The following is a 15,732-nucleotide window of genomic DNA, read 5'->3' as shown; positions in this document are numbered from 1 at the left end:
TTAGGCCTTTTACTACGACTTATACCGTAACTTAAGTAGGCGTGAAGTCTTCTGGAAATCAACGAGACCACCATGGCTCACTCATTTTGTGACATGCAAATGCTCATGGGCTATGGAGGTGAACTCATTATCAAGGAGTTCAGCCGGTACAACTCAAAATGGGATCTTAGTAACACGGTGCATTTTCTACCACCGTATAATGACACATTCCTCCCGCGCAACTACAAACGCCACAACACCTACGTCACACAATTCATTCACGGACTTAAGTGGGACATTGGCTTCATCCCCTACGAGCAGTGCTCGCAGAAAATCCGCGATATTGTGGATTGCTTTGAGTACACTTATGTCAAAGGCAGTGAGAAAAAAAGCCTACTCGAAAAAATAGTCCCTGACATGTTTGTGCTCTACCACGGTCCAGAGAACATCGTATTCCCTTACCACTCATGCGCGTGTCTTAACGCACGACCGAGGGGGTAATCACTCCGTGGAAATCATTCACTTTTTATTATTCACCATTTTACAACGTTTACTTCATTTCTATGCCTATATCCCCTCTATTTTATTCATTTTTGATCTGATCAATGCAAGTCACTTTTGTCCACATTTGCTTTCAGTTTTGATCACTTCCAGTCAACTTTTTGTCACTTTCACGTTAACTTTAATAGAAATGTCTACACCTACTTTCTGTAGTGATTACCCCTTCGCGCACGACGTGTCAGTATGTGGTACGAATTCACATTGGTATAATAAAAAAATATACGGTTTTGCATAGGCCTCTTTCTAAGGGAGAAGGATTTGCCACAAAAAAATTCTAGCGAGCGTGTCAGCATGCCTCCTAGGCGCGAATGGAAATACTGAAAATTAAAAAAAGAAATATATGTGTCGAGCTGTGCGCAGCGCAGGGTTCTTGACCATTTTGGCAGGGTCCAGGACCACTCCGTCATGTTGTAATGTCTCCTCCACGAACTTGAGCTTGACCTTGCCCATGGAACAGTCTCCTGGCCAGCCGCTGGCCAGAATTTTTAGAGCCATGAAAGCATCTAACGTAGCCAGAAAGCAGCCCATCCTCTCTGCATCGGGGTTGTACTGGTGCGACTGTTCGGATTTTATCGCGGTTCGACTTCATTTGGTTTCCTAACGAGCAGGACCGCCCTTCCGCAAAACGAAGTTTCCAGCTCCGCTTCGCTCCGCCGGCAACTCCGTTCGGCAGGGGCCGGGCCTGCTTGGCCTGCCGGCGGCGATGGTCGGGCCTGCGGCTCGACCATTTCTGTCACGCGATTTGCTGAAGAACATGATCAAATGATGTAGCGGGCCTTCGGCCCGCTTAACCCCGTCGTCTTTGAGTTTGCCCCAAAGACTCGAGAAAGGTATGTAACGGTGAAGCACCCTGGCTACAACCCACCCTTCTGCTTAGAAAACGTTTTTTGGGGGTGGGGCGTGAGTTTCCTTTCAATTTTGCGGTTTTTAGGCCTTTTACTACAACTTATTGTTCACTATGGCAATTTTTAGCTTATTTTCGTCTAAAAAGACCCTCTAGCGCCTAAACGGTTTGAGATAGAGCAAAACGGACGAAATTATCGCCCTAAGGGCTCTACTTTGACGAGTTACCCTACAGGAGAACATACAAAAAAAATTACTTTTTGGAAGAATTTTTGAACCTTGGATACCCCTATTCACACCCTTAGGGGTGGTTCTCAGGATTTGCCGTAGGCGTTTCGTTCTCTAGAAGTGGACCTTAAGATCCCCTGAAAATTTCAAGTCTCTAGCACATCTCCTTCTAGTAGAACAGACAGACAGACACACATACAGACACGAGGTCGTTTGCATAAGCCCGCTAGATAGCTTTTTCAAAGCAGAAGGGCGGGCTAAAAAACTGCAATTTTTCTTTATTTTTTGTCTGTTTCTGGGCATGCGATCTGTTAGTGGGACACTTTTGATGACCTATAAAATCTTCCTTAAAGGAAATTTGCGATGCCTCTTTGGGCGAAATCCTTTATTTGGCCCAAAAGTACCATCCTGCTTTACTAAGCAGCTTTGCTTGACACAAAACTGCAGTCTATCTCCAGATTCAGCAAACTAGACCGCGCACTACTTGCTCTGCACGACTTAGTGGAGTGCTTTCTAGTTCTGCTTTTTCAGCACGTTGATGACCGAATAGAGCTGGCGGAGAACATGCCCCGCGGAGGACAGACTGAGCGTGCCAAGGCCCTTGCAGGTCAGGGCTGGCGGCCTGCTCGCGGCCAGCATGACCAGGTTCAGGGCACGGGCCTCGGCGAGCGCCGTGCCGCTGCCGGTGGCGGCGAGGTAGGCGGATCGCTGTAGTCGCAGACTAGAGTCGGACAGCTCCTGGCTCAGGAACGACAGCCAAAGGAAGACCACTAGTACGCGAAATAGTTGGAAAAACGTAGTGCTCGTCATTTCTTGGCTGGCAATCACCTGCGCAATTTTACAACAACCCGATGACAAAGGAAACGTTCTGAGCAATAGGGTGGAGTGAAAATCTGGGATCTTAAAAGTCGACATGAATTATTGTACTTCAAGATATCCTAAGACTAGCTGCAGGGTCGATTTGGAACCATCGAAGGCCCTTAGACTCCTGAAAAGGGCCTAAAGTTAGGTCTGCAGGGCTAATACACCACTTTTTGACCTCCAGGGGTCAGTCTAGGGGTCATCCGGGAAACGGCTATCTCTTAAAAGGTGCGGAATACATTCAAGTATGTACCCTAGAAGTTTGAACCCGCTGCGCCATCGTCTTCAGCCTGGCCTTTCGACTTTTGATGTCTAAAAACAGCTTAAAATTGCGATTTTTGACCATATCTTCTAAACTTTGGTCGAACGGATATGACAACAGAAGATATTCCCGATGCATCTCGACAAGACAAGACGATTTCATTTTATTATTTTTTTCTGTTAGACCGATGGTTCTGAAGATATGAGCGAAAAACACTTTTTCAGGTAATGGAAAAGAGCGTTTTTTGGACACAAAAGTCGAAAGGCCAGGCTGAAGACGATGGCGCAGCGGGTTCAAACTTCTAGGGTACTTACTTGAATGTATTCCGCACCTTTTAAGAGATAGCTGTTTCCCGGAGGACCCCTAGACTGACCCCTGGAGGTCAAAAAGTGGTGTTTTAGCCCTGCAGACCTAACTTTAGGCCCTTTTCAGGAGTCTAAGGACCTTCGATAGTTCCAAATCGACCCTGCAGCTAGTCTTAGGATATCTTGAAGTACAATAATTCATGTCGACTTTTAAGATCCCAGATTTTCACTCCACCCTACTGAGCAACGCATAAGAAGAGAGGGCGGGCTACAGCTGATCTGAGAGGGTCTCAATTCTGTTAACAAAGTATGGCTGTTTTTCCGAAACTTGACTTTTGGTGTGGACATCACTATACACATAAATATCGTGATTTTACGAAATTTTCTCGGTTAATTTTTAGTACGAAAACTTCGTCTTACGAACCAATTACGATAAATCGTTATTTTACGAATTGCTTTGTTAAAGTCAAAGCTTTAACTACGCTGGAAATGCAAGTGTGTGAATGTCGCACACTTGTAGGTGTGTGAATATCCATTCGTACACTTTGGGGAATAAAACGTGGGAATTTTTCCTAGAAAATTTGCACGTTTACATCCGTAAGTGTACGAACGAATATTCGCTCACCTACAAGTGAGCGCCATTCACACACTTGCGTTTCCAGTGTAAAAATTATGAAATTTGTATATATTTTTTCAATTCTTATAAAATAGGGATTTTGCCCAGCATAGGAAAGATTCTGAAGGCGAAATGGCCAATTTTGAAATTTTCTTTGAACCAGGAAACTTACTATTGCTGTGCTGGGCATAATTCGGAAATGGTCCGTTTTGGGTTGAGGGGGTCAAAAGACACCATCCCTGTAAAAGTAGGAATTTTGCCCAGCATAGGAAAGATTCTGGAGGCGAAATGGCCACTTTCAAACGCTTTTTTGAACCGGGAAACTTTCTATGGCTGGGCATAATTCGGGAATGGTCCGTTTTGGGTTAAGGGTGTCGAGACACCTTTCCTGTGAAAATAGGGGAAAAAGCATGGGAAAAATCCTGGAGTCGAAATGGCCAATTTTGAACGCTTTTTTGAAGCGGGATTTTTTTTTTTGGGGGGGGGGGAATTAGATGAAAATTTTTCTTGACAGAAAATTTTTCTAGACAACTTTATCACCGTAATGGACGATCGTAAAACGGCGTCCCTTTACCTGAACGATGGCAAGTGACGAGTGAGAGAAAGAACTCGCCATCACGTGGGCCAGATTGCCAGCAAAGAACTCAGTGAGATCCAGAGTGACGCGCCGCAGCCGTTGGTGCAGTTTGGCTCCGTTCCGAACGGCCTCTGGAGTGGCGGTCGCAATGAGGCACTGCGCCAGGGCGTGGTGAAGGCCGGTCACAGTGGACGTTGTGCAACCCAAGGCAGTCACCACGATAGATATTGTTATGGAGAGTAAAGGGCAGCAGACTCCGGTGACTAGCTGTGCGATGGTCAATCCCCAGGACCCCGTGTACGGCACGAACGGCCAGAGGAGAAGCAATGTGTTGTCACCAGAGATAATAAAACGCAGCGTAATGCTTACTCCGAGGGAAATGCCAAAGGTTAGGTTGATAGAGGAGAACAAGATGATGTTCCGCCTCGTTCGGGCTACCCAGACCTGTGTGCAGTAAAGAGTTCAAAAAGCACTGTCAGGTGCAAACCTTAATAGTCTGTGTAAGGGAACAAAGTTCGCAGACGTTCTGAGAAACTTGTGTGCAATTCCACACTCTCAGATATATAATGTCAAGCAACACTACAGTAACAACAAAATTGTTATCAGGTAGGATTTGTTTGCTGTTCTCAACAAATATAATTTCTTGACAAGAAAATGATATATCGGGATCCATAAAATAAACAAATTCGTTGATACCTGATAATAATTTGTTGTTACCCTAGCGTTGCTGAAAACTACACATAGCAATAAAGAACAAGCAGGCCCCACTTCGCTGCGCCGGCAACTCCGTTCGGCAGGGGCCGGGCCTGCTTGGCCTGCCGGCGGCGATGGTCGGGCCTTCGGCCCGACCATTTCTAATCAAATAAATAATGTGACCGGTAAATTACTTTGCATATTTGAGTAAACTAAAGCGTTCGGCGGGGGGCCTGCGGCCCTAGAGATTTCCTCCTTGGAAATGACAAAAGACTGTAACGGGGCAACACCGTGACTACACCCCACCCTTCTGCTTTGCTTAGAAAAAAAAAAAGAACCCGCGCAGTTTTTAGATTGTATATTGTTTGTCAAAGAGTCTTATAACTTGTCTTTTTGCCATTGTTTTCAATGTATCCACCTCTGTGGCCGAAACAGTGAAAGATACGGCAAATTCGAGGGTTATTTCCGATTCAGAATGTGTTATTTTGGGGGGGTACTTCCTCGGACATTTTTCGATTGGACGCCTCCTTGTACGTCTTTATGTGCAACGTGGTCATTTTCGCCGTATTTTCGTCGGAAAAAGCACTCTAGCGCCCAAACGGTGCAAGATAGAGTTAAACGGACAAAATTTTCGCCCAAAGGGCTCTACTTTCACGAGTTACCCCTTAGGAGACCATAAAAAAATATTTGATTTTCTACTTTTTGGACCAACCCCTATTTCTTTGTTACCCCCTTTCACCCCCTTAGGTGTGGTTGCCAGGATTTGCACCAAGCGTTTCGTTGTCCAGAAGTGACCCCTAAGATACCCTGAAATTTGTAGACCTCTAGCTCATCTCCTTCCTCTTACACGGACGACGGACGGACGGACGGACGGACAGACAGACAGACACGAGAGCGGTTGCATAAGCCCGCTATAATGCTTTTTTAAAAGCAGAAGGGCGGGCTAAAAACCTCGGTAAGGGGGGGAGACAGTCAACTTGCTCCATCCAAGTCGTTTAATGGTACAACTCGCCCCAAACCAACTCACCCTGATTCCGAGGCTGGGCGACTTGTGCCATCTGGCCCCAGTCAAATATTTTTGTCAGTTTTTAGCCCGCTCTTTTGCTTAATAGCTATAAAAGCGGGCGTCATCGCCCCCGTGTCTGTCTGTTCGTTTTCCCGTTTCCCAAGGTGCCAGAGGTGCCAGAGGTCTGAATTTTTCAGGGTAAGATTGATGTTACTTCTGGACAACGAAACGGTTGGTGCAAATCCTGGCTACTACAGCTCAGGTGGTGAGAGGAGGTAATAAAGAAACAGAAGTTGGTCCAGGAGTAGTAAAAAAAATATTTGTTTTCCGTCTCCCTCAGGGTAAAGGTAGAGTCCTTCGGACAAACATTTTGTCCGTTTGGCTCTCTCTCACTGTTTATGCGCTAGATGTAGTTTTTCCCAATCGAAGAGGCCAAAAAACAAGATTTCTAATTGTAGACTTTGATACAGCACTTCCAAGGATAACTCGCGAAAGTAGATCCCTTTGAACTAAAATGTTGTCCGTTTGGCTCTATCTCTCACTGTTTAAGCGCTGGAGGTAGTTTCTTCAATCGAAAATCGCCATAAAACAACATTTCTGATTGGGCACTTTGATATAAACCTTCTTGAGGGTAATTTCACACAATTTCACGTTTATCTAAGTAGAGCAAAAGAAAAGAAAAAAACACCAAGGAAAAGAGTGGGCTTATTGGCTGAGCGATTAGCGAAGCCCATTACTCCACTGACCGAAAAAGTTTCATTCTGTTTGTCTGTCTGTTTGTTTGTTTTTCTGTCTGTCCGCACGATAACTCACTGATGAGCCAACAAAAGGACGTAAGTCCACCCTTTACTCATTTAAGGTTTTTGTTAGCAGTAAACTCTATACTTTAAGGCGAATCGTTATGTGTAAACGGATTTAAAATATCTTAATAAACGGCAGGGATACAGAGCAGTACCAAATAGCGAGAGTCCACCCTTGAGCCAACAAAAAAACGAATGTCCTCATGTGAGCTGACCTAAAGAACGAAAGTCCATACATTTTTAGATCAAAACAGCGAAAGTCCAACCATGGGCTGACATAACAGCGAAAGTCCACAAAATTATTGGACTTTCGCTCTTATGTTAGCTCACATATGGACTTTCGTTGTTTTGCTACATCAGACTTGGACATTCGCTTTTTTGGTGGCACATAACTAGACTGTTGTTTTTTATCAGTTCCGCTCTGGATGCACATTCTACTTAAGCAAAATCACTTGTCACCATGATCTATAAAATACTCTGCCATCAATCCCTTACATTCACATTGGCTTCTAATGTTTGTTATTCTAACACAGGTATCTAAAAGATAACTTACTTGACAGGCTCCTGGAAAATAAGCAGAATAGTTGAACTTTTCTTGAACTTGCTTTTACAACAAGAATAACTTCCCAGAGCCATAAGTGCATTATAGCAAACTAGTCATTGTATAGGTTAATGACTACAACACACATGTCCACTCAGCTTTGAGAAAACTATTGTTGTTTCTCCCGAAATGTGCCGATAACATTGTAAGTATCGTCTTTTTCAATAACATTAGTTTGAAATATCATAGTTATCATTTTTTTTCAAATTTAAATTTGAAAAACATAAAAAAGTTGACTAACATAATTTTGATAGTGATGTTAGCAACTGTAAAAAGAAACTAATGTCTCTTTGTACTTTGAATCCGTCAGACAGCAAGATGTCACCTAATTTTGCTTGGTTAGACCGACAGTTTAAATCTGTGCTGTCAAACAGCGAATATCCAGGTGTGGGCTGTCAAAATAGCGAAAGTCCAGGTGTTACCTGTCAAAACAGCGAAAGTCCAGGTTTGTGCTAGCATAACAACGAAAGTCCACAAAATCCTTGGACATTCGTCTTTATGCCAGCCAATGAGCACCTTACCCCATTCGGTGGCGAGGTGGCAGCGCGTAGTGGGAACCATAACATGCAAATTTTCTCGTGCGTTTCGGTTAAAATGAGTAGTCCTATCGTCCTCGGTGTGAAAAATTAACTCCCTACCACACAAGTTTTATCAAAAATAACACCAAACTAAGGGCGTTTGAGATATTTTAGGGACAAGAGGCTTCTGCTTTGTTATGGTTCCGCCGAATGGGGTAAGGTGCTCATTGCTGGACTTTCTTTGTTTTGCTATGCTCTGTCATGGACTTTCGCCCTTATGTCCTGGACTTTCGTTGTTTTGACCCTTCTCGTGTGCCATTTTCAAAGCCAATTCTGAAGTTTATAAATAATAAACCAATTTTCTCTGTTTGCTGATGTTTTTTTCTTCAAACTAATTTGGAGCAGACAACAATACTATGAGAATTTCTCAAACTAGAATGTTTAAACAGTCTCCTGTAAAATTTTGGTTAGTGGACTTACGCTGTTTTGATTGCTCATCAGTGAACTCGAGAAATAATTGATAGAACGATCTGGGAATTTCAGGGTCGTTTTTTATCATAAAAAGACAGATCGAGTTCGAAGATGAGCATTCTAGCTTAAAAATTGACTTTAAAAAAAATTGAAAACCAAAGATTGCAAAATATTTGTATTTTTCGAATATTTTGTTATGGGCTCCGAAGAGGTAACTCGTGAAAGTAGAGCCCTTTGAGAGCAAATTTCGTCCGTTTTGCTCTATCTTGTACCGTTTTGGCGCCTTGGGCCATTTCTTGGCGAAAACAACGTGAAAAAGACAAAATGGTCTATTAAATCGTAAAAAAGGCTTCATGTCACAGAATTGTAAAGGGAATAATACTTAAACAACACATTAAGGGTCGAACCACACCCTTTTTTTAAGCTTTTAATGGTCGCTAAATTATCAAGTATCACTAAAGCATGAGAGAAGGGCGCCATGGAGAAGAAGCTTTACAGCGCCAAATACCCGCTTTTCTAACCGGGAAACCAAAAGGCTCGTAAAAATTAGATCTTTCGATGTCGCCCTGCAGCCCATCGGATTCCTGAGTGATTTCCCCATGGCGTGGTCTTTTCCTCGTAGTTCTGCGATCAAAACTACGCTTTCCCGAGCCGATGAAAGCGCGCCGTCGGGGGTCGGCGGAGCCGACGGCCGAGCTGGCTGGCAGCTCGTGTGTCCGGTCTGGGACATTCCAGCTCATTTGCGCAGTAGTGTGTGAGCCGATTCGGTTCAAAGTTGGTATTCAGAGGTTTTCGAGGGTGCTGATTCCATTTCCGGTGTCGGATTTTACTTTCGGTTTCATCATGGACGCGATGTTAACGCGATCCATCATGCCCCCACAATGCACTGAAGATGAAACCGGAAGTAAAATCCGACACCGGAAATGGAATCAGCACCCTCAAAAACCTCTGAATATCAACTTTGAACTGAATCGGCTCACACACTACTGCGCAAATGAGCTGGAATATGCCAAACCGGACAGACGAGCTGGCAGCCAGGGCGGCCATCGGCTCCGCCGACCTCCGACAGCGCGCTTTCATCGGCTCGGGAAAGCGTAGTTTTGATCGCAGAACTACGCCGAAAAGAGCATGCCATGGGGAAAACACTAAGGAATCCGATGGGCTTCACGTCGTCCTCGCAAGATGACAATTTTACGAGCCTTTTGGTTTCCCGGTCAGAAAAGCGGGTAGTCGGCGCTGTAAAGCTTCTTCTCCAGGGCGCCTTTCTCTCATGACTAAAGCGTTGATTTTTACCTAACAATCTGTCAAAATTCGAACTTTGAATGAAAACCGTTACCGAACAGCAGAAGTTTCATATCCCTAATTTTAGAGTATAAGACCCCTGCAAATGGTTTCAGTATGTCAAATTTTGGGCCCGGAAGGCCCTGTTCCTAGAGGGGTGCAAAATGCACGAAGGTCTGAAATGTTGATGTCCTGGGGTGTCATCGCGTTCTATGTGAAAATACAAGATTTTTGATACCACTCTCGACTTGATCGGACCACCAGAAAAGGTCCCGCCAGGCTGTCAAAGTTTAACATAGAACTCTTATGGAGAAATAGTCAAAAAAGTGAAATTTCCCGTTTGAGCCTTTTGGTCGCAAAAATTTGGGAAAACTCGACCGGAAATGGAATCTACGCGTGAAAACGCATCCGGAGACGTATCGAACATCATATTTCATCAAGTGCTTTCTGAGCTATGACATGGTGATTTCATTGAAAAATGGTCATTTAGCGCAAATTTTGCCAAAATTGCCATATCATAGCTCAGGGACCTATTGATGAAATATGACGTCCGACACGTCTCCGTATGCATTTTCACGCGTAGATTCCATTTCCGGTCGAGTTTTCCCAAATTTTCGCGACCGAAAGGCTCAAACGGGAAATTTCACTTTTTTGACTAATTCTCCATAAGAGTTCTATGTTAAACTTTGACAGCCTGGCGGGACCTTTTCTGGTGGTCAGATCAAGTCGAGAGGGGTATCAAAAATCTTGTATTTTAACATAGAACGCGATGACACCCCAGGACATCAACATTTCAGACCTTCGTGCATTTTGCACCCTTCTACCCTGTTCCCCTTTACCCTCCCATTTGCTCGTCTAGGGTGTCAGCACCGCAGGCCTAGCTATATGTGCGCCAGCGCCAGGCTCGTCGCAACGTTACAGGTGCATTTCACAAAAAGTGCGTGATCTCAGAACAGGAAAAAAATGACTTTTTCACCTCGAACTCGGAGGGGGACACGGCGGCGGCGGCGGCGGGAAATAAGATCGGCTGATCCGGGAGAGGACAGGTGCAGTATGATCTCATCGCGGAGGTGACCGGGAGGGGACAGGCCATTCCGAGCTTGTCCGGATACTGGCCGGGAGGGGACAGGTCTATTCCGATCTCGTCGGGGAGGTGACCGGGAGGGGACATGCAGATCTCTCCGAGCGTATCAAGACGGCGACCGGGAAGGGACGTGCCCGGAAGGGGACAGGCCCTCTCGAGCTTGTCAGAATGCTGACCGGGAAGGGACACCATGTTCGGACCTCGCCAAGCAGGTGACCGAGAGGGGACACTCTCGTCCCACCTCGCCGATGAGGCGACCGGGAGGGGACACACTGTTACGACTTGGCCAGTGAGGTGACCGGGAGGGGACAAACTGTTCCGACCTCGCCAGTGAGGTTGACCGGGAGGGGACAGGGTGTTCCAACTTCGCCAGTGAGGTGACCGGGAGGGGACAAACTGTATACCGACCTCGCCAGTGAGGTGACCGGGAGGGGACACATTCTTCCAACCTCGCCAGTGAGGTGACCGGGAGGGGACAAACTGTATACCGACCTCGCCAGTGAGGTGACCGGGAGGGGACACATTGTACCGACCTTGCAAGTGAGGTTACCGGGAGGGGACACATTGTACCGACCTTGCAAGTGAGGTTACCGGGAGGGGACACTCTATGCTGACCTCGCCCATGAGATGACCGGGAGGGGACAAGGGGTGGGGGTGGGGGGGATTGGGCCCCTATAATTTTGAGCGGCGATCCGAATGAGCACATCCTAGGTTTTTCGCAAATATCTCGTGACAGGACAAGACTAGAATCTTGTCGACATCACCATCGTCTTTCTTTTGAAAAGACCTTTTACCAGAGATAGACGCGTGCGCTTTGGGGCTATGGATAGAAGGCAAAAATTTCTAATAAGGGTATTTTTTGGTTTCGCGACATCTTTGGTGGTTTGAGAGCGATTGAGCGAAATGTGAGTGATGAAAAAAGAGGAGTTTCCTTTTTGTCGGTCCGTGCCGACAACTTTGAAAAGATACAAGTGGCGCACTCATGTCTCTGGAAAGCCCCTTTTAATAGTTATTAACTGGAACATTTACTAACCCCGAGAAATCTCGCGTATATCGTACAGAAGCGAATGAAGTTCAAAAAAAAATTCTAAAAGTCAGTCCGTGACGCGTGGGCACAACCTTCGGGAAGTTATATCTGACAGTCTGTAGACTCTTACTCTTAGCGCTAGCCAACCACTTCTGTGAAAACTTAACCCTTTGTCCTCATTTCCTTTGATTCCACGAAGTAGGCCCAGACAAGAGTGTTTTTGAAATCGCTTTCACAAGTACAATTATCGAACCTGCTTTCTAACCCACTCTTTACCCGCAGGCCGCATGGACGAGTAGTCCACGACTAAACAGCAAACGATAGGCACAAGAAATGAATATGAAGGGTCACTATTCAACCTGGAAATTAACTGTTCTAAATTTCAATTACTCACAATGCCTGCGGATGTGGTGCCGCTCATGCTCCCACTTGTGTTCGAAACCCCAATATATTAAAAGTGTTTCTGATTCTTCTCATAAAGCAGGGATGGAAACGGTAATGAAATTATATGATCGCCTTTTTGGCTCCTGTTCAAAAGCTATGCGACTCAATTAACTTTTGACACCGTGCATTGGTAGAGTAGAAAAGGATTCATCTGATCCCATCAGGGTTGTTCGCAATATGTGCTTAACCTAGGAGTTGTGGCAACTTTTATCTAAGAAATTAAATTACCGGCACCCTAATACTAGCTATATGTACGCCAGACCACGTCTCGCGTATCAGGCTTCGCGATATCTCACGAAACACTGTTACGCTGCGACGCGCCTGGCGCACATATAGCTAGGCCTGCGCCTGCGGCGCTGACACCCCAGACGAGTTAAATTTTACGATTTAATAGACCATTTTGTCGTTTTCACCTTATCTTCGCCAAGAATGCTCTCTAGCACCCAAACGGTAAGAGATAGAGCAAAAAGGACAAAATTGTCGCCCAAAGGGTTCTACTTTCATGAGTTACCCCTTAGGAGCCCATAAAAAAAATGTTTGAAAAATAATATGTATTTTGCGACCTGTGGTTTTTGATTTTTTTAAAAGTCAATTTTTGAGCTAGAATGCTCATCTTCGAACTCGATCTGTCTTTTTATGATACAAAACGACCCTGAAAATCCCAGGTCGCTATCTCAATTCTTTCTCGAGTTATCGTGCGGACAGACAGACAGACAAACAAACACACAGACAAACAGACAAAGAGAATGAAACTTTTCCGGTCAGTGGAGTTATGGGCTTCGCTAATCGCTCAGCCAATAATTTTAAAAAAAGTGGCCACATCTCCCCAGAAAAGGAAATATTGTGGGCAACTCCGTTTGGCTGGGATAGAGCCTTTTCTAATATATTGCGGCACGGTGTCGAAAGTTCATAAAGGCCCGTAGTTTTTGAACAGGAGCCAAAAAGGCGATAATATAATTTCATTACCGTTTCCATCCCTGTCATAAAGCCCCTTGCCAGTGTTATGAGGGAAGGTGGGGTACGTTTGGACGAAAGTTTTCTTTTTGATGTAGGTCGGAGACCTTATTGCATGGTAGAATGACCGGTACTGGCTACAATTGCACATTAATATGTGGCGTCCATTAGTCCATTTTTTTCTCATTCTCTTCGGCTGTAGAGAGATTTCCCCAAAATGTGTCACCTGTCCTAATGTGTCCGGGTACGGGGCACATTGGGACACCAGAAAAATGCATGGGATGGAGCACATTGAAACAGTTGGCGCGCTTTCCTATGACATATAAACATACATAGCGCCGTACGGTCTGGAAGTCTAAATAGGCCAGTTATCTACAAAATTAGACAATTTTGGAATTGTTTGAAGTGTTATGTCGGCCACTTTTGATGAACTGTCCCAATATGCCCTTAAACACATTCCACGCGGTTCCTTTCTTTATCGTCGGTACCCTGGGATCCAACTCACAATCTTTACTTGAAAAATGTGTCGTAAGGATCTACCTCCCAACAGCCCATAGGTTGCTCCTGTCCAAATGTACTGATGAGTCACTCCTCTTTACAAGTACCATTTATCCTTTACCTCTTCGGCCAGGTCATCCTCTAAGACCTCGGCAAGACATTTTATCTCGCGCAGGATGTTCCAGTAACGCATTTGGCGAATAACAGTGAGGGCCACATTCGCGCTGTAGCAAGATGTCAAGGCGAGCAGTGGTTTTTCTGCTGCCCGATAGGAGTCGGACTCCTGCAGCACCTTGCACACCGCCAGACCAATGCACAGCCTGAGAAACAGCCACAATGGCTGTGCAGTCGGAGTCGTCAGCAAACCATGCGATTATGAAACAGTAAGCCATAATATGGGATAAAGTAACGCACTAAAATGATGATTCTCAGCTCTGGATATCATTTTGCTTCGCCAAACTACAGAATTCTAGCACTAACGCGTTAAGGGGGCAGACCTGTGGAATGTAAGGCTTTTGCAAGAATCGTCACTACATAAAAACTATACGCCGCATCGATTTAGGATTAAAGATGTATTAAGATCATACATGGACGCTAATTTTGCCGTTGTTGCCGGTACGCACACTTAGCAGGAACATGCTAAGCTTCGCCCTCAACTAGGACGATGCAGCTTCTTTTGGTGTGCACGATTGTAGCGTAACTGATGGGTCTGCGACGGTCAAGAAAATTGCTAGTTACTCCGGTGGTTGACCTTGGGGTTTTACACATGTCGAAATGACAGTACTCGAAAAATAATCACAATAGACTTCCCATTTTTTTCGTATTTCAGCTATATGATTTTTTTTGAGTACTTCCATCTCGAAATTTGCAAAATCCCCGAGTCAACCACTGGCGGCATCTTTTTACACTGTAAAAAATATCTATGGTAGATTTCCTATAAATGTATCTGCAGCAATTCCTATGTACATGTATTGGAATTTTCCCTTACAGACGTGTGGTAATTCTACCATACGCGATTGTATTCTTACCATGCAAGTATCGGAATTTTCCTATACACCTGTGTAGGATATGTACTAAGTGTGTGTGGCACTATCCCTACACATGTATAGCAGGGATGGAAACGGTAATGAAATTATATTATCGCCATTTTGGCTCCTGTTCAAAAGCAGTAGTATAGGTTCCCCCAGGTCACCCGCCGCCATCTTGGTTCCCCCAGGTCACCCCCTGACCCCCAGGTCACCCCCTGACCCCCAGGTCACGCCCTGACCCCTAGGTCGCCCCAGACCTCTCAGGTCACCCCTACCCGAGTGACCTCCATCCTCCAGGTTGTGGGCACTAACCCAAGCCTAAGTCAGAGGGCCTACCGCCAATCGTAAGGGGTGCTAACCTAAACCTAAGACGGCCGTCATCGTAGCCGCCGCGAGGAGTCCGCGTGGGGCCGCCCGCCGCCGCCCGCCGCCGCCCGCCGCCGCCCGCCCGGGGAAGGTCGCCGCCGAGGAGTCCGTCCGGGTCCCGCCGCCCGGGGCCCGCGCACCGGTTAGAACGCGTCCGCCCTCGAGGTCGCCGCCGAGGAGTCCGCCTGCGCACCGAGGCCGCCGCGTCCGCCGCGTCCGCCACACGCGCGCCAGAGCCGCCCAGGGTGGTGGAAGAGTTACATAGTCACGGTGTCAGGATGGCCGAGTGGTCTAAGAAGACAAGAGTGGGTCCCCTTGGGGGGTCGTGGGTTCGAATCCCACTCCTGACATTGTTTTTTTATAAGCAGCATTTCCATGCGCGCCCAGGAGGCATGCTGCAACGCTCGTTAGAATTTTTTTTTTGCGGTAAATCCTTTCCCCGTAAGAGGCCTATGCAAAACCGTAAATTTTTTTCCGTTACAATTTTTTGTGTGTTACAAATTTTTGTGCGTAGCAAAATTTTTGTGTTACATTTCTGTGAGTAACAAAATTTTTGTGCAACAAAATTTTTTGTGTAACAATTTTTAGTGTAACATTTTTTGTGTTACATTGTTTTGAAGGGATTTTATTTTTTACGTTCGCAACAAGTTTGCGACCCTGGAATAACACACGTGCGTTTTTTCCCAAACATGTGTTTGAAAAGTTTTCGCACTATCTCGTCGTTTTTTA

The 15,732-nt window shown here is 45.6% G+C and overlaps 1 protein-coding gene across 1 annotated transcript in view; it reads right to left on the bottom strand.

The window, feature by feature from the left end:
* Positions 1-1,968: 1,968 nt before the first annotated feature.
* The window catches only part of LOC127750869 (uncharacterized), a 17,276-nt gene continuing 3,512 nt past the window's right edge, over positions 1,969-15,732 (bottom strand). Inside the window, exons 2-4 of the mRNA XM_052273503.1 lie at positions 13,731-13,949; positions 4,230-4,676; positions 1,969-2,439 (exon numbers count right to left, since the gene is read on the bottom strand). Coding sequence (XP_052129463.1) covers positions 2,125-2,439; positions 4,230-4,676; positions 13,731-13,949 — 981 coding nt within the window. The 3' untranslated portion in view covers positions 1,969-2,124. The remainder of the gene's footprint in view (positions 2,440-4,229; positions 4,677-13,730; positions 13,950-15,732) is intronic.

Source organism: Frankliniella occidentalis, unplaced genomic scaffold, assembly GCF_000697945.3.
Source record: "Frankliniella occidentalis isolate FOCC.00 unplaced genomic scaffold, Focc_3.1 Scaffold276, whole genome shotgun sequence".
NCBI classification, from domain to species: domain Eukaryota; kingdom Metazoa; phylum Arthropoda; class Insecta; order Thysanoptera; family Thripidae; genus Frankliniella; species Frankliniella occidentalis.
This window is presented reverse-complemented; position numbering and strand designations above follow the sequence as displayed.